The sequence below is a fragment of the Cervus canadensis genome, chromosome 25, assembly GCF_019320065.1.
Source record: "Cervus canadensis isolate Bull #8, Minnesota chromosome 25, ASM1932006v1, whole genome shotgun sequence".
Taxonomy (NCBI): domain Eukaryota; kingdom Metazoa; phylum Chordata; class Mammalia; order Artiodactyla; family Cervidae; genus Cervus; species Cervus canadensis.
This window is the reverse complement of record NC_057410.1, coordinates 47,939,051-47,962,814: the sequence shown is the minus strand read 5'-3', so window position 1 is coordinate 47,962,814 and position 23,764 is coordinate 47,939,051. Positions and strand designations below refer to the sequence as shown.

Sequence of the window (23,764 nt, the reverse complement as noted above, 5' to 3'; positions counted from 1 at the left end):
CCCACTTTATTCCTGCCTGAGAGTTATAAGAGCTGAGGAGCCTGGCGGGCTGTGGTCCATGGGTTCCCAAAGTACTGGACATGACTGAAATGAATGGGCACTCACGCAAAATCCTAACCCTGACTGTGTGCAGAAGCAGATCTGTCCTGGGTCACTTTAGATACCTCTGCAAGATGAGGGCTAAAGACTGGGACAAGTGATTTGTTGGAAGAGGTCTCAGGCACAAGCTGAATCCAGCTGAAGGCTTGGAAGGGACAAGCCCTGTTGTGGCAGGTCCTGTGGGCCATCCATTCACCAGTTTAGGGGCTTCTTCAGAGCCCCAGGGGCTGGGTTTGAGGTTGGAGTTTCTAAGCTGTTTCCCTCCGCGCCTGACAGTCTAGCGGAGGAGATTGACCGCAATGGCATCTCCAGTTGGCTCTGGAGATAATATGAGCTAAGGAAAGTCAGAGTAAGTCTCTTGGAGGTTCATGTAAAAGCGAGGGTTAACCATGGAATCTGGCTTTGAACAATGGGTGAGCATTTGCTAGACTAAGAACCATTTAACCTAACAGATCATGAGAAGCCAGGGAGGTGACCTCACTGGTGATTCTTGTATTGGTTAAGCCTCACATCATCTGGAAACTTCAAACCCACAGTGATTCTACCTCTGGTAGAAATGAAAATCTCAACAGCAGAGTCCCTCAACCTGCCCAAGCTCCCACATGTTTCTGCTACTGTAAGTTTTGGCATTTGGGAACCGCCGGAAGGGCGCAGGAAAAAGATTTGACTTGGGTTTATGAAGGTCTGGCTGGCTACTCTGTACAGTGAATGGTTTTACCATGAAATCAGTATCTACAGAAAGCTCACCAACAAATACAACCAACACTTCTCGTTAAAATGAATTAATTTTTATTGATATTTTATAAAGCTTAATACTTTGCTAAAAGAAAAAACGAAAAAATTATATAGATAATATAGCCATTAGAAGAAAGAGCAGAGCTACGTGATACAAAAGAAAGCAGTAAGCAGCAATAAAATACCTACACAAAACTAGCAGTGCAATAAGATAAAGCGGAAAGCAGCTTTACACTGGGAAAAAACGTTCTTTAAATACAGAAATAGCACCTTACAAAAAGGAATCGAGAAATGTAAACTTGGTAGGTAGATTCAAGTATAAAAGTTATACCCCCAACTCTTGTACCAGAATGAAAGGGTTTCACAAACCCTGGACAGTGCAGGGCACACACACACCTCCCTCAGTGCTGACTCAGAGCTGCATTTCCTTAGCAGGGTCACGGACAATCTATTTTTTTTTTTTTCTTTTACGAAATTATACAATGATAGACTCAAGATTGCCACCAAGGCTTCTTCACCACCCCTAACATCCATATCTAGCTCAGCTGTTCCACTACCATCAGCTGCTCTGTAACAAACAGATTCATATTCCGAGAGAAATGATCACTGCATTATCATTTCTACACGCCACGGAGCCACGTGAAGAAGTGGGTACTGAATGCAAAAGGAACCTGCTCTTGGTTTTTCTATGGCTAAGTATGGTCACAGAATCATAGTCTCATTTATGGGTTTGTCTGTTAACACTCCTCAAGAACCGTAAATCTTCTGAGGTTTATATGGTCATACCACGAACAGAATTAAAAAAGGATTGAGAAGTTAAAGTGGCAGGCATCCAAGAACAGTGAGGGGAAAATCAGTCTGTATTTTCATCTAAATGTAGCCCTCTGAAGTGAAAATATTTTGTGGATGGTCTGAAGCATGATATATTTAAAATGTATGTATCTTGTATGGATTTATATGCCGTGTGTTTTACAATCTACTTGAAAAAAGGATATTTTTGTTTCGATAGGAAATCCATCCTATTACTTCAGGGTAATCATTACCATACAATTAGACTAGCAGAAGATGAGGACTGGACTTTTTATCTGTTTAACTCTAGAGAAGACTATGAAAAGGAGGGGAAAAAACCATCTTGTAAACTTTAAAAGTTTAGTGTTGATAAAAATTTTATATAATAGCAAATTTATTTAATCTGGCTACCTACCTCAAGTTTTCAACAATCTCATGGGGGTGATAAGGCTAATACCATCCTGTAGTTAATATAAAGCTACTTTATCAGACTCCCAGAGTCTCTTAAATTAATATTTTTATTCTTTCATATAACATTTTGGGTCCAAAAATAAAAATAAAAACCTACACCAAGACTCCAAATTTTAAAAGTTTAAAGAAGGAGAAAGGAATAAAGAAAGGAAGGAAGGAAAGGAGGGGAAAATGAAGGGGGAGAGGGAGGGAGGGTTGGGCGGGGAGGAGGAAGCCATCTGTTCTGAAGAGACCACGAGGTAAGTATCAACACATCTAGGCATGCAAAGATCTAGTTCTGCTACTTAATGAAATCCTCAAGGAGCACAGTTTGACAAAGGGATACTGATAAGTCTCTAGAATTGCATTTATGCTAGAACAATGATCCCCTGCACTCTGTTCTCATTTTGCAGAACTTCTATGAAAAAATCACTGTGGTTTGAATTCTTTGGGGTTCTAAACATAATGTGTCTGTTTTCCCTCTTACTCTTCCCAACATGAAGAAAAAAAGTTAAAAAAAAAAGCATCACCTATTGTCCTATATCAATCTTTACATTGTCATTCTTCAGAATTCTACTAAAACATCCCAACTAGGTCTCAATTTTCTGTAGAATTCCTTTCTACCATCCTGATTTATTCAATAAAAAAGCAATTGCTAGAAGACGTCCCATACCTGATACTCTACAGTTAACATTTAAATAAAAAACCACAAGGGCATGTAGTGAAGGAAACTGAACATGGTAGGTTTTTTTCCTTTTTTTTTTTTTTAAGCAAATGATCAGTAAAACCTCATTGTTCACACAGTTATTGAGCAGCAGCTATCTGGCTGCTAGAGTTCATCTTAATGCTCACGCCCAGGTTGGGTTAGCACAGTTCATTATAGCAAGGTGTATCATTCACAGTTATTTTGGTCTTGACATTCCGTCATGTATATATATTTATCCACATTATTACTAGGTTGTAAAGTAAGTGCAGGGCAAATTATAGGAAAAAAGTACAAACATTCAAGTCGTCATACCCTGAAAAATATGTGTTTTGCTGTCGTTGTAAACTTTTTTGCACTAAATCCCACTTCACGAACAAAATAAATAATACCATAGGATTCACAACTGAAGCTGGCTTCCTGATGAAGCCGAAGGAAGCAGTAGCTTTTTTAAACTGCAGAAAGGAAGTTTCTCTCACCACAGATCTACTCAGGGTGAGCGGTAATACACGTCAAGAACATTCACCCCAGTTAAGTGCTAGACGCGCCCCCTCCCCTTTAGAAAAACCACAAGGTTCCAGGAGGCTATTCAGATTTCCTTCCAGCAATAAGATGATTCCTGAATGAAAATGACAGAAGTCAGCTGATGCTTCCACTGTGACACCACGTACAGAGTCGGACACTAACTGGTATGAAATGTACAATTAGGAACAATTACTTGCAGGAATATAGATGCTTCATGAAGATGGATAGTTAACATTAGAACCAGGGGATGCAGGAGAGAGGAAGGATGCATGCTGGTTTCGGTTCAGCATTAGGACATGACCTGTGACAAAGGGGAATTCAGGCGCCTGGATCCTCACCTCTGCTGGGCAAAGCATCAGGTTAGTCTGCACCCCCGCTGGGGATTTCCAGTCTCCTCTGTGCCGAGCTGGAGCTTCGTGACTGATTCCTTTCTTTTCCCCTGAGGACAGGGTCCCCGAGGCTGCCAGGCGTCTTGAAAAACGTCTCTTGGTGTGTGCACCGGATGCTCTTGGGGGTCACTGGAACTGGAGACTGAAACAGGAAAGAGAAAAGTACATAAAAACGGAAATGACCTCACATCGCCTCAAGTCTCTGAACTGGAAGCCCCCTCCTGACCTGTGTGCCTATGATGCCCATGCAGGCGCTCCATCCTCTTTGCTTTTCTGTCACATTCATCCACTGTGTCTCCTTCACAACACTCATCACAACTGGAAATTAGCTGACTTATTTTCTGTGCAGAAAGGTGGCCTAGCGAAGCGGTCACAAGCGGCTGGAGCCAGGGTCTGGGCTCTGCCATAACTAGCTGTGTGACCTTGGGCAAGTTACTTAACCGGTCTGTGCCGCAGTTTCCTCATCCAAAGATGGGGATGACCAAAGTACTGAATTAACAGGACTGTGAGACTTGAATGAGAGAATATTTTTAAAGCACTTTAGATCATTCCTGGTGAGTAGTACGTGTATGTGTCTTTGCTCTTTTTGTTTACTTGCTAATATTTATCTTCTCATGTTAAACATTTACCCCTTTAACACGCCCTAAAAGGGCAGGAAACATTATCCTGTTTACCAGTATCTTTACTGCCTAGGTCAGTGCCTAATACATAACCAATCATTAAAAATACGCATATGGTATGTTACAATCCCCTTGTTTAAAAACATGTTGACTTCAACGTCTAGCAAACTTTTGAGCTTCGGATTACTTGTCTAAAAATAGTTGTGGCCATAGCATAACCCTTTCTCTGGGAAAGAAAGTAATTATTCCGAACAATGCCTAATGCATAATAGGAGTTCAACGAATGCTTACTGACTGAACTACAGATGGAGCTGGGGGAAGTGAATAAAGTACTGATTAATTTACACTGGTTAGAGACATTTACATATGTACATCTGTGTATATTTTGTGAGTATGTGTGTATATATACACACACACACACATCATGGAAACAATGGGTATGTATTAATATATCCATTGCCTCCTAAACAATGCATTTTAAGAAATGATAGATGCTAACATTCATGGGGTCGCAAAGAGTCGGACACGACTGAGCGACTGAACTGAACTGAACAATCTTTGAGCTAGTATTAAGACTTTCATTTCCCTTGACTATTTCTATAGCTGCACAACTAAAATTCAGGATGGTCTCCTTTATTGATCTAATGAAATGAGAGCTTGGAGAAATCACCTGGATAGTCAGCATGCATCAAAAATCCCCCTGAACAATGAAGTCCCTTCTGATTCTAAGAAACAGATTGACACCTATAACTATTTTTGCCTTCAAAGCACAGGATCTCCCCCTTCAGTCTCAATACTTAATGAAATGAGCAAATGCCTCTGGGTCTACAGTGGATGCTAGCTAGAATCTGGTGTTAGATCCCCGTCTGAAAGTTGTTTGGCTAAAGTCTGACTGTGTGTGTGCTAAGTGGCTTCAGGCGTGTCTGACTCTTTGCGACCACATGAACTGTAGCCTGGCAGGCTCCTCTCTCCACGGAATCTCCCAGGCAAGAGTACTAGAGCAGGTTGGCACTTTTCCTCCAGGGGATCTTCCCCACCCAGGGACTGAACCTGCATTGGCAGGTGGGCTCTTAACCACTGGTGCCACCTGGAAGCCTGATGCAATGCAGGCAAACCCCATCACGGTGTGCTGCGTCGCCCTGTGCCAGGCTAGCATGGACCCTTAGGACTCACCTGTTGTGATTTTACTGCGGGGACTGGGTGACCTCCATAAGCGGGGGATCCAGGTGGCACGCTGCCATGTGACCTTGACATCACCGGACTCAGGTGAAGTGAGCATGGACCCTGAAGCTGAGGGTCTGTGGAGGGGAGTGTGGACGACTTTGGATTAACCAGGGCGGCAGGGCCGATGAGAAGATGAGCTGTTGATCCGAGGCCAGGCAAGCCAAAATTCACAGGTCCCGCGTTCGGGAGAGGGCTGGGAGCAGAGGACCCCGGCCCGGGCACCGTGGGAGAGCACAGAACAGGAAAGGCACCCAGGGTCGGCGACGGCACGACCACGCACGGAACGCTGAGCGGGGGCAGCGGGCCCACGGGCAGGCCCACAGCATGGGGGCTCTGACTGCCAGACAAGAGCACGTTGAAACCATTTAATCCTGCAACGGAAGCAGAACAGGGGGAAGTCAGTGCAAAGTGAAGATGCCATCCAAGCGCCTACGTTCAGGGCCTTTTAAAATGGGAGCCCACAGTAAACTAGCCACCTCCAGACCAGGCCAACCCCCGGGCTCTTCCAGCACCCCCTCACTTCCTCGCAGCAATGGCCACCTCCCCGTGTCCACCTTTACTTGTGTGAAAATGTGGGGGATGCTCACATCTCCCAACAGAGTTTATTAACATGGGCTCCACTGAACCCAAACTGAGGAGAAAAGTGAACCTGGATGGGAAAAATAGTATCTTTCTTTTGATCAACTTCTAACTGAAATTTATATTTCCCTCAGTTAAGATCACAGGCAACAAATCACAACCGAATGAACAGTACCTTGACACTGTCACTAGTAAAAAGCACGGGTGTATTCATATAATCTTACTTTGATGGAAGATTTCTTGAGTCAAAAGCTCCCCACAAGTTATGAGAGGCTTGGCAGATCTTCTTATCACTATAACTTAAAATAATTCTCCCAGCTGGATTTCAATGCAATTTGCCTCCTTTGTAATCCTATGTTTTTAATTTTCTGCATTTGTAAACACCCTAAGGAGGAGTCCCCAGGCTTCATCATAGTGTCCAAGGACCCATGGCCCAGAAAAAGCTATTGATCCCTTTGCTGGACTGACATTTTCATTCTGAAGAAGCTGGGTCTGTTTTTTGTTTATTAAGGTATCAGTAACACTATCATGCTTAGGTGAAGCTCTCACAAAATATTGGATAAAGGAATAAAGAATGTGTTCTAGATAAATGAATAGTAACAGATACCCACCTAACCTGTGACAGGAACAAGAAACTGAGGAAAATAACTGTAAGTCTCTTTGTATCAAGAGCAGCTTCATGTACACAGTGCGTATTTTAAAAAATTAGGTAACTTATATTTCAGCTTTATTTCAAAAGAGGGCATTTACTGAATCTTCTAAGTGTCAGGCACTATTATTCTAAGTGCTCCAGATGTATTAGCTTATTAAATTTAATCTTGTTTTCATAGCACCCCCAAGAAGCAGGTGCTCTTATTATTGCTGTTTTACCAGTTCAGGAGGGCTAGATACTTAATTTCACGCAGATCAGAAGAGGTTTTAATGTCCAGCCCCCTCACTCCAGTCCCGGCACTCAACCACAAGGACATGTCAGCACTTCGGGATATTTAAGTGGTCAGCGTGTGAGCTGCACATGGTGGCCAAGAGGTTCACATTGTGAAACTGAACCGATGCCAGACTCAGCTGAATTATAAAAACAGAAATGTCATTTGAATATTTGTGCTTTTTTTTTTACCAAGGAAAGTTGAATGCATTAAAAATAAATTATCAGCCCTAATGACTTTCTCATCATCTGTGAGGTTAGTGAAAGTGAAAGCAGGCTCCATCTTCATTTCATTGATGGAGAAAGCAAGGGGCTGGAGTGAAATGACTCAAGAGACAGCCCCTCAAGACATCAGTCACATGATGTAAAGAGAAATGCAAACATGCAATGTATAATCTGACTACCCCAAAGGACTCAAAGACATGACACCTCTTACCTGCTGGCGACTGCACATAAAGATACTGCAGCAGAGAGGGCTCTTTGGTGCTCTCATTTTCCTTCGAAGGCTTTTCTATCTCTGTATTTCTAGAAGGATTTTCCCACTCAAAAGAGACGAAGCCGTTTGTGGTAGCCTTTCCCAAAACTGCTTTTGCAGCAGAAAGTTGCCTGTTCGTGTGAGTGTCTTCATGGGGTGCAGAGTTCTTGGGAGAGGCGATGTCTGTGGAATCTGAAGGTTTCTAAGCAAAACCCAACCAGAAACAGAAAAGCAAATCAAATTCCCAGCGGTAAACTATCGTAACAATTTTCTCCAAATGGCTAACCCATAAAATGAAAAGTCAGGCATCACTGTGAGCCACCCTGATTTCTGTACACCTGTCATTTCTGTCGTGTTTAGAGCAATGGTATGAAGATCAAGGACATGCCAGGGGCTTCTGTAGGCTTAAGGTTTCTTAAGCACAGAAATGATGGAAATTTCAATAATGGGTATGTGAGCATGGTGTTTAGAAGGTGAAATAAATGACTGAGTTGGAATACAAAAAGGGTGTTGATGGCTGCAGGCTTTTAGGGGCTGGCTAAGAATTGCAGGGCTGACCCAAAGCCGTCCTGTTTATCTGAGACACACATATATAGACATACCAGTCAGTCTTTCCCTGCTGTTTTGCAGCCACAGGCTATACACAAAACTAGAAAAATTCATTCTGGCAAGAGGAACGCATAGAGGAGGAAGGGTCTTAATTAAGGGACTGATGTCCATGAAGTGTGCTTCGCTGACCCTCTACGAATGGCTGTGATGAGACAGTGCTTCTGCTTTCTGGGAGTTTTACTGGTCATATCGCATTGACCTCCAAAGGCTACTAAGCAGGGGATGCAGACAGCTCAGAGTTTTGTTCTTTTATTCTAGAAAAATGGGCTCCCTGAGCAGTGACATGAGCACTGACACAGACGCAGAGCCAGCGGCACCGAATTCCTGACCTGGACCTCAGGGGCACCCTGGAGCAGATGGTTGTTTCATTGACGTGTTAAAAAAATAAGGCAAAACAGTCTGGGAAAGGATATACAAACATGTTAACAATGAATGGCTCTTTTTTTTTTTTTTTTTTTACTTTTTAGCATTTTATGCCAAGTGTGATTTTTCTAAAAATTACTTTCATTACAGGACTACTTTATGGCCAGGGCTCCCCTGATAGCTCAGTTGGTAAAGAATCCACCTGCAATGCAGGAGACCCTGGTTCAATTTCTGGGTTGGGAAGATCCACTGGAGAAAGGGTAGGCTACCCGCTCCGGTATTCTTGGATTTCCCTTGTGGCTCAGCTGGTAAAGAATCCATCTGCAATGAGGGAGACTATTTTTGGGGCTCCAAAATCACTGCAGGTGGTGACTGCAGCCATGAAATTAAAAGATGCTTGCTCTTTGGATGAAAAGCTATGACCAACCTAGACAGCATATTGAAAAGCAGAGACATTACTTTGCTGACAAAGGTCTATCTAGTCAAGGCTGTGGTTTTTCCAGTAGTCATGTATGGATGTGAGAGTTGGACTGTAAAGAAAGCTGAGTGCTGAAGAATTGATGCTTTTGAACTGTGGTGTTGGAGAAGACTCTTGAGAGTCCCTTGGACTGCAAGGAGATCCAACCAGTCCATCCTAAAGGAGATCAGTCCTGGGTGTTCATTGGAAGGGCTGATGTTGAAACTGAAACTCCAATACTTTGGCCACCTGATGCCAAGAGCTGACTCATTTGAAAAGACCCTGATGCTGGGAAAGATTGAAGGCAGGAGGAGAAGGGGATGACAGAGGATGAGATGGTTGGATGGCATCACCGACTCCATGGACTTGAGTTTGAGCAAGCCTCCGGAGTTGGTGATGGACAGGGAAGCCTGGGGTGCTGCAGTTCATGGGGTCACAAAGAGTCAGACACGACCGAGCAACTGAACTGAACTGAACTTTATGGCAGGTTACTTGGAAGAGGCAGTCCTGGCCTTAAGCATAAAAATGATACAGGCACCACCTCCTATTCCAGACTCAGGAGCTTGTGACTACCTGCGCGTCCCAGTGAGGAAGACACCGGGTCGAGGCGCCGTCAGTCGGCACGGCCGCCGAGCGCTCACCTTGGGCACGACAAGGGCGAGGGGGCCGGCCCCGTGGTCCCTGCTCTGTCTCTTGGTGGCTGGCGCCTCGTCCTCCTGCTGGGGCTTCCTGTCCCTGCTCAGGCGCTTCTGACCCGCGGGCACGGGGGGCTGCTCTGCTGCTGCGCCCTCGGAGCCCGCGCCCGGCCCCGGCGGCCCCTCCTGCAGGCCCCCGCACAGCATGAACAGCGGGGCGGGCGGCACGTAGAGCAGGGGCCCGGCGGCCGCCACGGCCGGCGGCAGGGGCTCCCCGTCCGGCGCCGTGGGGGCCAGGGAGACGCCTCCGCCGCTCAGACCGTTCTGGGCCGACAAGGCCTTCGACTCTGTCTGGGCCGCAGGGAGGACTTGGCAGGACAAGGGGCTCACACAGTATTCCGAGTCAACACACAGGCCGGGGAGAGGAGCGGCGGGGTCCAGGCTGCTGGACGGAGGCATCGCGCTCTGGCTGGCAAAAGCTTCCGCCCTGTAAGGAAGGGAACAGAGCGGGGCCATGCAGTTACCACAGTCTACCGACCTCCAGCTCCGCTTTCCTAAAGAGAGACGAACCAAAGCAGGACTGAGGGAACACTGCTCTCTCCTGCTACTTAAAAAAAACTTTTAAAAATTAATTTGGCTGCATTGGATCTTAGTTGCAGGCTCTCCAGGCTGTGGTTTGCAGGTTTAGTTGCTCCCCGGCATGTAAGGTCTCAGTGGGATCTTAGTTCCCCGACTAGGGATTGAACCCTCGTCCTGTGCAATGCAAGGCATACTCTCAACCACTAGACCACCAGCGAAATCCCCCACTCCTGCTATTAAAGGGCTCCTTTAATATCATGGGCTCCCTGAGATCATGAGCCAACCCCAGAAGCAGACAACCACATATTATAACCTGGATTGCTTTGCAATGGGATAGGGGCTCTCAATTTGGGGCTCTCAGAGGCTCCTCTCCGCCTCTCCCACAGCCAGTAGTCATCAGTTGCCCAGCAAGTACCCCTTCCCAGGCACACAGATGCTATAATGACCAGCAGGGTATGGTAATAATTTTACATCATTCTTCAACACGAGCTACTCTCAGCCCCCTCCCCCACTACGAGGGAGGAACACTGAAGCCCAGAGGCTCATCTAACTAAGGGAAGGTCACCCAGTGGGGGCTGCACACGGAATCCCTGAGAGATGTCCGGCAGATAACAGAGAGGAGGCCAGACGCGATTTTAAGGGTACATCTTGTTTTTCTCACGTTCACTGTGAGATGAATGAAGTAAGCGATGAGCGAGGAAGTAAATGTATTTACAAAATTATTCTCTTTTCTCCTCCCATTCTACTCTGTATTACTACAGAATTTTCAAGCAGCACACATTCAAACTGGGCTTCCTGGGTAGCTCAGCTGCTAAAGAATCTGCCTGCAATGCAGGAGACCCCGATTCCTGGGTTGGGAAGATCCCCTGCAGAAGGGATAGCCTATCCACTGAAGTATTCTTGGGCTTCCCTGGTGGCTCAGATGGTAAAGAATCTGCAATTCAGGAGACACGAGTTCGATTCCTGGGTTGGGAAGATCCCCTGGAGGAGGGCACGGCAACCCACTCCAGTATCGTTGCCTGGAGAATCCCCATGGACAGAGGCGTCTGGAGGGCTACAGTCCACGGGGTCACACAGAGTCAGACATGACTGAGTGACTACGCACAGCAGAGCACACATTCAAATTAACTCTTGCTGACTCACTGTCTTATGCTGGTTTCCATTTCTTCCCGTCGCCAGCTGATGGTGTGGACCCGCACCACAGCAGAGCAGAAAGAAGGGAATGCACTATTCTGTGATCTCCTAACATGCAGTCCTTCTCTAGTTCCAACCCTACCTGCTCAAAGCAGCCTGAATGGTCTGCAGTGAAGCTACAATAACCCTTTAGTGTCCATCTGCTAAGTCTAAGCTCTACGACTTGGCTTTCAAAGCATTCTGTCAACTTGACCTACCCACCTCCAATACCCCAAGCTCTTCCTCTATCTTATTTGGACAAATCACTACGGCTTACTTCCCATCCACTCCCTGACTCTGGCTCAACAGTCTTTTTCTTCCCTTGTCTGTCATTATAAACCTCTTCTGTTCTCTCTTCAGCATTTCCTCTGTTTCCTCTGCTAATATGTGATTTCCTTCAAAATCAAACCCCAAATCTGATTCAGATAGTGTAGGTTTAAATCTCAGTTCTTTCACTTAATGACTTTGTGACTTTGGGCGAGTTACCTAACCTCTCAGAATTTCAGCTGCCTCCCTGTAAAATTAGGATAATAGCACCAACCTCAAAAGGTTGTATAATTGGATGAGATAATACACACAAACCTTTTAAGAATAGTACCCGGTAGTTCATAAATGACGTTAGTTAGGATAATGACAAAGTGATTCATGGGACTATGAGACATCATTTCTCTGTCACATTAGTAGTGACTTGTCTTTTCTCAGTGTATTTGTATTTTTATTTTTCCTGGTAAGTTTTCATAGCCTAGGGGATAAATTTTTCACAAAAATTTTCAATTTTTGGGTCCCAGATGCCAAATCCTGCACAGTGTTGGGCACAAGGGGGTAAACTTACGAAGTTCTTAATAAACAAATGGCTGATTTTTGAGCAGGACTGCTAAACTTTACCCTTGATGGGTGGCATTTCAATTGAGTCACAGTTAAAACCAGGATGAAGACTACTTACTTTGAGTTGTCTTCTATTTTCTGTCTGTAGACAGCTGCCAGACTTCCAATTTCCAAGGAGTAGCCTCCTGATCCTAAAAAGGAAAACGAAGTTCTAACAAATAGAGCAAGGGACTTATACACAGCAGTTATGTACAGCAGGATTCACTATTCACAGCTCAAGGATTATAAGACTACCTCAAATCCATCCTGATTTTGATTCAGAGACAGACATGTCCAGAAGCTAGCTCTAAGCAGTGAATGTAGGTCTCATTAAAAATTAGTAAGAAAACAAAACAAAGCAAGTATTGCTTTATAAATCTGATGAATTGCTGAGATGCATCAAAGAGGTTAACCATGGCAAACCAAGTAATCTTCAATCTTCAAGGCCAACGAGAATCAATTTCAGGCCGAGGGCCACCCTGTGAAGTCACCATCTCACGCAGAGCCTACAGTCAGCTCACTTTAAAACGTCAGTGCACAGGTCGGGCTACCATTACCTGGTGACTGATACAGTCCATGGGTTAAATAAAGGCAGATACCTTGTTTTTGTCTGTAAGGGCTGCTGGGTTCTGAGTTCACTTTCCTCTGTATCCTCTCAGAAGCCTGCTCTGAGTTAAAGGAGCCATGTCGAGCAAGTTTCTGTTTTGCATAGAACTGAATGTGGCCGTATATTTCTTTTTTCAATTCTGGTAGGACAGGTGTAGAAACATCCACAAGATCGTCATCTAAATAAAAAAGAGATGTTGTTATAGTGTTAGTGTTGTTATATAGATGTTATAGTGTTGTTATATAGCTATAATTCAGGATAATTTTAACCTTTTTAAGATACGGCTTTGAGAACCTCTCATTGTAATGGAGCTACCTATAAATTAAAAACGAAGACAAAGGAATTTCATGAGCCTTATCTCAAACCCCAATTTCTTTCAGTGTACTAATCTTTTCAAAAAGTTAGTCAGTGACTTTAAAGACTGAATCCATATATGTTCTAAAATTATCTAAACTGCAACAAAAGTAGAGCAGGATGTTCTATAACCCAAATTAGAATGGACCTGACATTTCAGATGCTTTCTTTGGGCAGAGATATCAAAGGAAAACCCAATCATACTCAGCCCAACATGAATATTTGGAGATTTTAACATTAATTGCAATCAGCCTCTTATGCCACAGTCCCAGGGCAATGAGTATAAGAATCTCTGTTTCCTATTATTATGCTTTATTATTTCTTTCTTATGCAGCAGGAAGCTCAGTTACTAAGTGACCAAAGACATAAGGTCAGCAGATACCTCATGGTTGAAATGCTGCGGAACAGTGAGGGTAATAGAAGACTGGGCCTGAGGCCAATTTTATGCTGAAATAAGCCTGTGTGAAATCAGGACAGAAATCTCTATATAGAACCAGGTCTATGTTCTATTAAGAAACACTTACATTGTTCAGATAGTCATTCCTACCCTGCTCATCTGTGCTATTTTTTTTAAGTTCAAGGGATGCACATTTTAATTATAAGACTGATTTAGTAAACTGAAAGGCCCAGCTAGACTTACATTTTCTAAAATACAGAAATACTGAAAAAGAAAACCACCTACGGTTTTCTTTTTCTTATAATAAAAACCCCAAAAATTCTCTCTTTAGAAAATCAGAAGTTATAGAATCAACTAGAAGAAAGAAGAAAGTGGGTCAAGAGTATTATTTACCCTCCTTCCTGAAAGAAACAAAATACTGAACTAAGTATATAAAACAATGGTTCTCAAGATACTGAACACTAGGACATGAAGGACAGTGAAACACTGGAGACAGGAACTGAAAAGAGGGAAGCTCTGATTAGCCAGCTTACTGCCTGGATAACACTTCCAGGTTAGGGGCAGAGAAGGAGCTCTAGGCAGAGCCTGGAAGTCTCCTTCAATCGGGAATGGAGCTGGGAGACCTGGAAAGTCAGGGCAGCTAGCGTCTGTGGGGCAGGGTCCTGAGGGGCACAGTCATGCAGAAGGAATGCTGGGGGTCTGCAGAGGGGCCCCCCTTGAGCAGAGCTGCCCTTCAGCAGTCACAGGAGACCCGTTTCAAGTCCCCACATCTCACCTGAGATGCTCAAGACTCCTATACGAAATGGCATAGATTTAATCCTGTGTAGACAGTGGAGTAAATTTTGTAGGCACTGTACACCAGATCATCTCTAGAGTACTGTAGTTACCTGCTGCTGCTGCCAAGTCGCTTCAGTAGTGTCCGAGTCTGTGCGACCCCAGAGACGGCAGCCCGCCAGGCTCACCCATCCCTGGGACTCTCCGGGCAAGAACACTGGGGTGGGTTGCTGTTGCCTTCTCCTACTATAGTACCTAACACAATGTAAATGCTATCTCAGTAGCTGCCAGCGTGCAGCAAATTTTGAGTTTTGATTTCTGGAACTTTCTGTATTTAAAAAAAAAAATACTTTCGATCCATCGTTGGTTGACTCTACAGATGAGGAACCTGCAGACTCAAAGGGCTGACTGTATTCAGTGGAGTACTCAACCATGAGCTGAAACTACCCAAGGCCAAGGAAAGAGCCCTCAAAAGGAGTAGACAGGACAGTGTCTGCACTCAGACAGGGCTGAGAATAGTGCCGACTGCCAACAGTCACAGTGGGAAAAGAAATCTCATGCGTCGTGGTCTTTGGTTAGAATGCTAAAGAGGGTGTTGCCTCAGTAGAGGGGACGGTGTACTCAAGACTAATTGCTGATGGGGTGGGTTCCGCCTATCAAAGCTTAAAAGCAAGAGCTGAAAGGATAACTGTTTCCAAGTAACTCTGCTGTATCAGAGAACAAAGCTCAAGAACATTTTTAGGAAGAGAGAATTATTTAGCACATAACAATTTATAATTCTCAGTGTACATATAATGGCACACAATCGGGCTTCCCAGGTGGCTCTAGGGTAACCTGCCAATGCAGGAGACATAAAAGATGCGTGTTCCATCCTGGGCTTGGGAAGATCCCCCGGAGGAGGGCATGTCTTCTTGCCTAGAGAATCCCATGGACAGAGGAGCCTAGCGGGTGCAGTCCATAGGGATGCAAAGAGTTGGACATGACTGAAACAACTTAGCACACATGCATGGCATACAGTTAAAAATTACGTCATACACAAAGAAGCAGGGAACTATAACCCACAATGAGCAGAAAAAATTAGTTGAAATGTACCTCAAAGTGACACAGATGATAGAGTTAGTGGACAAGCACATTAAAATAGATATTATAATTGTATTCCATAAGTTCAAGAAATTGAACATGTTAAGTGGAAACATCAAAGCTATAAAGGCCCAGGGTCCCCTGGTGGTCCAGAGGTTAAAATCCCACCTTGCAATGCAAGGGACACTGGTGACAGCCCTGGTCTGGGAAGCTCCCACAGGCCACAGAGCAACTAAGCCTGTGTGCCATAGCTACTGAGCCCACGTACCCTAGAGCCCATGTTCTGCAACAAGAGGCCATCGCAATGAGAAGCCTGTGCACTGCAATGAAGACCCAGCACAGCCAAGAAGTAAAATACCTTAAAAAATTTATAAAGGCCCGAGTCAAACTTCTAGCAATTAAAACTACAATGTTGAAGATGGAAAAATACCATGGGTGAAATGCATGGCAGCTTAGAAAAAAATTCATGCCTGCAGAAAAAAAATTGTGAACTTAAAGAAAGAGCAATAAACACTATCCAACGTGACAGAAAAGAGAAAAAGAAATGAACAAAACATCAGTGAACTGTAGGACCACTTCAAACAGCCAAAAATGAGTATAACTAGAGCTGTCAAAGGACAGAGGGGAAAGAAGAAATGATGACAAGAAATTTACCAAACTTGATGAAAAGTTTAAACCCATAGATCCAAGAAGCTCAACAAATCAAAGTAAGAGATACTGAGAAAACTGTAACAATGCACACATAATCAAATTGTTTAAAACCAGTCATAAAGAAAATATTAAAAGTAACGAAGAGAGAGAGGTGGGAGGGGGGATTGGGATGGGGAATACATATAAATCCATGGCTGATTCATGTCAATGTATGACAAAAACCACTACAATACTGTAAAGTAATTAGCCTCCAACTAATAAAAATAAATGAAAAAAAAAAGTAACGAAGAAAAAAGAAGACACATTATGTGTGGAAGAACAGGATGACGGTAGATTTCTTGTCAGAAACAATGCAAGCTTGAAGACAGTGGAATCAGTTCTTTAAAGGACCAAAAGGAAAAAACCCCTCCAACCTAGAATCCTTACCCAAGGAAAATATTTTTCAAAAATATAGGTGAAATAAAGATGTTCTCAGACATACAACAACTGGAAGATTTCACCATTGGCTAACCTTCACTCTAAGAAATGTTAAAGAAAGCCCATCAAACAGAAGACAAATGATACCAGATGGTTGGACTGAACACCATGGGGGAAACACGAAGTAAACAACAGTGACGCCTCTACACCCCTATTGGAACAGCTACAACTAAGGCCGACCCAGAACTCCCATATACCACTGGTGGGAATGTAAAATGTCACAGCTACTTTGGAAAACAGCTTGGAAGTTTCTCAAAAACATAAACATCCACCTATCGTGTGATGCACCTATTCCACTCCTAGGTGTTAATCAGGAGGAATGAAAGCATGTTTCCATATAAGACATGTACGTGAATATCCACTGCAGCTTTGTTTGTTGTTCAGTCAGTCATGTCTGACTCTTTGCCGCCCACAAACTGCAGCACACCAGGCTTCCCTGTCCTTGACTATCTCCTGGAGTTTGCTCAAATTCATGTCCACTGAGTCACTGATGCCACCCAGCCATCTCATCCTCTGTCATCACCTTCTCCTCCCACCCTCCATCTTTCCCAGCATCAGGGTCTTTTCCAATGAGTCAGCTCTGTTTGTAATAGCACTAAATTGAAAATAATTCAAAAGTCCGCTATTAGGTGCATGAATAAAGAACAGTATATCCATACAATGAATACTCCTCAGCAATAAAAAGGAATACACCATCGATACATACTACCACACAATTAATCTCAAAATAATTATGCTGAATGAAAGAAGTCGGATAAAAAGAGTATTCACACTACAGCTGATTGTCGTTATTTGTAGTAAAGTTCTATAAAGTTACTGTGAACACTAAATTAGTTAATACTGAACCATCACTCCCAAAGGAAATACAGGGTTAGTTTTCTGCAAGTCTCTGGTCAAAACATGTTTATAAACTGATCAGTACATAACCCTGTTTCATGAGCCTGTTTAAGACACATTTAGAACATCTTGTTGATCCATTAACACTGCACTCAGTCAAAATCACTGGAACTCAGGCCGGAACTAAGTTCCTCCAATGCGTGTATTTTCTCCGTAAGATATAGCACAGCCTTCGTGCACTTAGAAACACTAGACAGTGTTTCAGTATGACCCTTGGGAACCATTTTAAACAGCAAGATCACCAACACAAACCACAGAAACGTGAAAACGTGGCACTGAAAAGACCACGAAAAGGATGCTTGTTTACAGTATGAGTCAAAAGAAGCAAGTGTGGGAAACAAGAAGGCAGAGGGCTGCTTTGTTCTGACCTCAGCTGGGAGCACACGCAATGGCAAATAAAACCCTGTGCTACTCTGCAATCTGTGAACGACTCAGAAAATGCTGTGTGTGTTGATTCTGGAGTTTCAAATAAATTTTAGGGAGTTGGTAAATTCGCAAATACGGAATCTGCCAGTAATAAGCACTGACTGTGTGTGATTCACTTATTAAACATTTTAGAAGATATAAACACGTCTCGAGTGAAGGAAAGCAGATCATTGGTTGCTGGGAGTGGGGAAAGGGAGGGAGGTATTCCAAGGAACAGAAGGAGGCTTTGGAGGGTGATGGGTTAACTGCTTTGGTTGCAGTGATTATTTCACTGAGGCATACAATGCAGAACTTACCAAACTATAACTTTAACCACGGTGCTGTTTACTGAATGTCATGATACCTCAATAAAGCTGTTAAGAGGAAGGAAAGGTCCTGATGGTGGGGGAGGAAAAGAGTAAAGAGGTGAATTGCTAATTGAGGAGTGAAGGGGAGTGAATTACGAAATCAAAGGTAACTTGATGTTCCAAATTTAATTGTTGGGCTCATGACAAAGGTGCTGTCAGTAATGGAAATAGGGCATATGAAAGGAGGCCCAGGTTTCTGAAGGATAGAGGAAGAAAGTTCAATTTGAGGTTCCTGACCTAGGGCCAAGTCCTCTCTACCATGACAGATCAGAGCGCTCCCAGGGGCTGACCCACTGGTTATATAAATCCACAAACTCCTCGACTTCTCAACACCAGCTCATTTCTCTGGCTATCTTATTTTCCTCAGTGACACCACCAACTTTGAATCCCTCCTCTCTTTTAATCTCTTTATCTAAAGACCCCTGTCACTTCTACCCACTAGTACAGATTTCTTGGCCTAACTTTTGAGGCTTTCCAAAGTGTGGTCCCAAATGATCACGTCTTACTTCTCATTATTCCTATCCTAGGTCCTCCACTTAAGTCAGGATGCCTGAGTTGTCTGACACAAGCCAGAGATGTTCTTAGGTATCTGTTCCTTCAACTAAAAAAAAAAAAAGCTCTCCATCCCTCCAAAACCTAACAGTCCATCAGAACTTAACCCATATCATCTCTGAATTCCTACAGAGCCAGTACTATCATATGCAGTGCTTAAGAATTCTCTGATTTTCAAAGGTATGTTAATTATACACCCTCAGTAAAGCTCATTAACCAACTGAAGTACATAAGGCACTGGTCTGGACACTAGGGTTTAATCAAAGGTGAATAAAAACTGTGTCTGCCTCAAATGTGTACAGCAGGGACAATATCATGAAGCAAGAAGTAATTGGGGAAAACTTCATGAAAGAGGTGACATTTGAGCCAGATTGAAGGCTGAGTAGAATATTTTATGTTGAAACAGGGAAGAGAGCTTCACTGGTGAAAACCCAAGGATAAGCCAAAAACAGGAATAGAAAGTGGCAAAGTTGTACATTTCATACTGGCAGGGACTGTATCATAAAGTCTTTGAGTTTTCCTTGGCATTACTAAAGGCAATGCTCAGAGATATTGTGGGTTTGGTTCTAGGCCACTGCAATAAGACGAGTCACATGAATTTGTTTTCCAGTGCATATTAAAGCTAGGTTTATGCTATATTGTATCATGCCATAGCATCATATCTAAATACTGTACATACCTAAGTTAAAAAATACATCATTGCTAAAAAATACTAAGCATCATCTAATAACACACAGTTGCCACAAATGTTCAATTTGTGAAAAATGCATTACCTGCTCAGTGCAATAAAATGAACTTTGCCTGAATAGTTCACATGCAGTAAGTACTTGCTGAATTAATTATACTTGGTTATAAGTGGCTTCATCTAGTTTCTAAGTGAATAATGTGTTACAAAGTGAGGTAGAGAGTTGTATCTTTTATAAGCCTGGGTTAAGTGCAGGAATTTATACTAATAAGACTAACATTGGAAGGGCAATTTAAAAATAACTTTAATGGCTTTTTTCCAGGCAGTATAGCTATACATAAGTAGCTGGTGCAGAAAGATCCAGTCCCCAGTTGCACAAATACTACCTGTAAAGTAAGTAGAAGATAATACCCTCTTTTGCTCTAATTGAGTAAAATTATGACACTTGCGACGTTTTAAATAAATTACAGAAAAGGTGTTCATTACATCCACACTATGTTTAGGTGTCATCTTACCAACTATGAGTTTTGTGACAGTAACTGATATAATTTTTACATTATCTGGAATTTCAAAGAAAAACAATGTTTTATTCTGCTAATGCAGAAACAACCAGAGTTCATAAGAAGCATCATTTTTAAAATTAAAAAAAAAAAAAACCAAAAACCTGTTAAAATGAAACATTATTTTTAATCCTCAGGCCCAAACTTCCAGGAATTTTGAAATGAAATTAAAAAAAAGCCAATGAGCTGTAATTTAATAGTTTCAGAAACTGCCAGGTTCTAAGCTCTCTGTGTGTGAGCTGCCAGCATAATCACTTGTAGACTAAGGCTCACTGTTCCCAGGCTGGCGGCATGAGTCTAATTTTGAATGTGACGTGGGTGATGGGAGATGAAGGTGAAGATCAATCTCACCATGTGGTAGGTATACGCTTCGAAACAGCAACTGGGGATTATGCATGAGATGGTCTCGAGCAACACCATGCCTTACCTGTGGAACTGAAATCCACAGGGCCGATCCACTTGAAGGCAGGTTTCCGGCCTCGATCTTCCGTGACATGCACTTTCTTTATCAGCGCCAAGCTGGTCAGCACATTGGCTATGTCATAGAGGCGTCGTACCTTTGCTTGAAGACATAAAAAACAGTTGCGGTCACACCATACCTTGGTCCGGGACATCACTCCCTTAGTTTGTGGGACGGGTCACTTTCTCAGCCACCAAAGCAGCCTCCAGCAGAGAGCAGTGGGGTAGCATGAGAGGCCAGTGGCTCCCGCGTGAAATCACTCAGGATTTCAGTGTCTGATCACCCCACTCAGCGAAGGTCAGGGCGTCCTTATGCTTTCACAGCTTCACGCTTCCTACCAGAGGCACCTGGTGACAAGCTGGGATCACTGTGATTGCAAAAACACTGAGGGAGGCGAACAGGCTGTAATTAAAGGCTTTAGGAAGCATCATTCTGATCCTTGGCTTGTCAGAAGCCTGCCTGGAGTCTCTCCCCGCAGGAGACCGGGGCACCCGCTCTCCCAGGCAGCTGGGCTGTGACAGTGACAGGGCTCCCTGGAGCTCCCGGCGAGGCTGCAGGGCCGGCACGCAGGCTGTCCGGGGCTTGAGGTCACGCGGTATGACTGTGCTGAAGACAGTCAGCGCCTCTCCTCTCGCCCTGGCGGACACCCAGTGGGGCAGGGCTGGGTGGGCACGCCCTGAGTCCGAGAGGTTCAGGGAGAGACATTTGAAAATGCATGCACTGGAGGAGGAATCCAGAGGGGCGGGCGGTAACACATTAGACGGGCAGGACGATGCCCACAAAGTACGCTCTACCCAAGAAGTCAACTTGCAGGGAGGAGAGCCACTTGAACTCAGGGCTAGGATAAGCAGAGGGCTCTGGTTATCGGCCTGAAACCTCAAGTTCACCCCTGATGCAGTATTCTTCCCAATCCTGATAGAATTGGATTTTATTTAGTCCTTTCTCCCACAGGGTGGCTATACTTCCAGCTGGAAACAAACAAAAGCTAGAGAATGTTGAATTCACGGTTTCTAGGACTTGAATGAGCTACCAGCAGCCAGGGTCTCTGGCTCAGGACCCAGGCCTGGCGGAAAAGGAAGATGTTCTGGGTGTGAAACTCGAACACTCTCCTGTCCAGCATCCATGTCCCACCGCTCCCCCCACCCCCTCCCCTGCTGTTCTTCTGGTTCTTACCTGTAGACAACTTTCATGTCCACCCATCAGAAGAGTATGCGGGGGGTGAGGAGAAAAGGGAAAGAAAACTCAGACATTCCATCTTGGATGCAGCGATGCTAAAGAGAAACTCAAAGCCTCTGACACCCTCCCTGACATGCATCTGTGGGATGCCATTCTGCCTCCAGCATCCACTCTGCCGAGGAAAAGGCATCAGGCAGAACTTTCACAGGAATTCTAGGATGTGATCAACTTACCTCTCACAGCACCAAGAAGCTTAAAGAAGGCAAGAAGGAGCGCACATCTCAACAAAATAATTTGCTAAAAAATCTCCAAAGCTGCAAACATCAACTGATGAAACCCCACCCTTTCTGTGCTAAGTGGATTTGAGTGAAGATGCTTACTTTTAAATTTACTATGGTCTGGCGTATCTTGGCTTTCTTCTATCAGTATTTTGGCGGCCACATCAAGAGTAACTATCTTGGTTTTGGAGACCAGGAACAGCGTGACAAACTTCTGGCTCATAATTCTCAGAGACTTGTCCTTCCGACTGTTTGCAGATGCTACAAAGGGAATGAAACAAAAGCATCAGAACACATAATCTACCACAAGAAAGACTGTACTTGTAGTTTGCCAGACCTCTCTAACTCTGTCAGCAGATGGAGAGATCACTTTTGATCACCACTTGGCCACACATCACAAAAAGATGGTTCATAAAGAAATAAGGTAGATTTTTTTTCGGGTCCTAAAATTATTCTATAGTTGGTATAAATTCTGAAATGCTTTATACTCATACTCCACTGAATAGAATCTATGAAGCAATTTTGGAAAAGATTAAAGTAGAAGGGTGAAAGGATAGAGTGGGGATCAGGAACTGTTTTCAGCACATCAACTCTTCCCTCAAAGGCAAGGACTCCACTTGTATTTCTCTGAGCCCACAAGAGCTAGAATACACCATCCACATAGGAGGTGCCCACCTCTTCCATTGTGTTTTGGAAATAAGTTAAAGAAATAAAGAATAAGTAAGCAAGAGACATTGCTTAGACGTGTGTTGCCACAGATGACAGGCAAATCATCCCCGACAGATGGCTGTCTCCTCTGGTTATTTGGATAAAGACTGGTTCATAGGGTGAAATTAAAGGCATGAGGTAGTGAATGGAATGACAGCCAGGCCCACCCTTCCATATCTATTTCTTATATTTGCAAGTGAAACATAAGGAACATTTGCACTTTATCAGCTTAGCAAGGAGGATTAGGGTGAGAATAAAGATCAAAGAAGGACAGCATACACAGCAGCTAGGAGCGGGGAGAACAATGTAATACAATATAAGTAAGAAAAATTCAGCATCAAATGAAAGGTTGTCTGTCTTCCTCATTAGCATTTCCTGCAAATTGGGTTCTTTTCTAAGTCGTCCACTCCAACATATAATGAAACAAATAGACTCTTGAAGAGAGAAATTCTTTCCAAGTAAATTTTCCTTAAGGGCTCACAAATAGGCAGCAGTGTGGGACTGTCAATCTGAAACTGGAACGCTACTCGCCACCTATGATCCAAACACACCAGACACCAATGAAACTGCCGCTAGACAGGTTTCCCGTGAGGTGGAGTGGGCAGCCCAGGTGGGAAGCCATCTGTCTGCCCGTCTCCATGAGAGATACCGAGAGGCCACATGCCTCCAGGGTGGCCCATCTGGCCCTCTCCATCTTCAGAAGAGACCTGTGTGGGCCCAGGGGACTCACAGGAGGGGTAGTCTGCTTCGGAGAAATCCAGTAACTGTGGATCTTGGGAATCGGGACAGCCATCTCTTCTGCGTTCTCCGAATTTGTAATCGATCAGGTCGAGCTCTTTCTGCTGGAGGTGTGCCATCTGCTCCTCATATTTCTGCTCTTCTCCTAATCTCTGGAGGTTCCTCAGGGTTTTGGGCAGGCTGTGCCTACCATGCCAGTCGTACTGATTCTTGGCCACCCGGCTGACCAGATGCAGCGACTCCAGCACGTTTACAATGTCATAGATGCGTCTCCTTTCAACGCCTGTTTGAAAAATAGAAGCCAACCATTGTCATGCTGAACTTCCCTGATCTGGGATCAAATCTGGGTCCCCTGCAGTGGAAGTGCAGAATTTTAACCACTGGACCACCAGGGAAGCCCAAAAGAA

The 23,764-nt window shown here is 44.0% G+C and overlaps 1 protein-coding gene across 1 annotated transcript in view; it reads right to left on the bottom strand.

Annotated features, from left to right (window-relative positions):
* Nucleotides 1–865: 865 nt before the first annotated feature.
* Nucleotides 866–23,764, bottom strand: part of E2F7 (E2F transcription factor 7) — a 37,418-nt gene continuing 14,519 nt past the window's right edge. The window contains exons 5-13 of the mRNA XM_043447048.1: nt 23,350–23,640; nt 22,014–22,172; nt 20,425–20,559; nt 12,790–12,975; nt 12,270–12,342; nt 9,581–10,061; nt 7,472–7,712; nt 5,484–5,905; nt 866–3,832 (exon numbers count right to left, since the gene is read on the bottom strand). Coding sequence (XP_043302983.1) covers nt 3,662–3,832; nt 5,484–5,905; nt 7,472–7,712; nt 9,581–10,061; nt 12,270–12,342; nt 12,790–12,975; nt 20,425–20,559; nt 22,014–22,172; nt 23,350–23,640 — 2,159 coding nt within the window. The 3' untranslated portion in view covers nt 866–3,661. The remainder of the gene's footprint in view (nt 3,833–5,483; nt 5,906–7,471; nt 7,713–9,580; nt 10,062–12,269; nt 12,343–12,789; nt 12,976–20,424; nt 20,560–22,013; nt 22,173–23,349; nt 23,641–23,764) is intronic.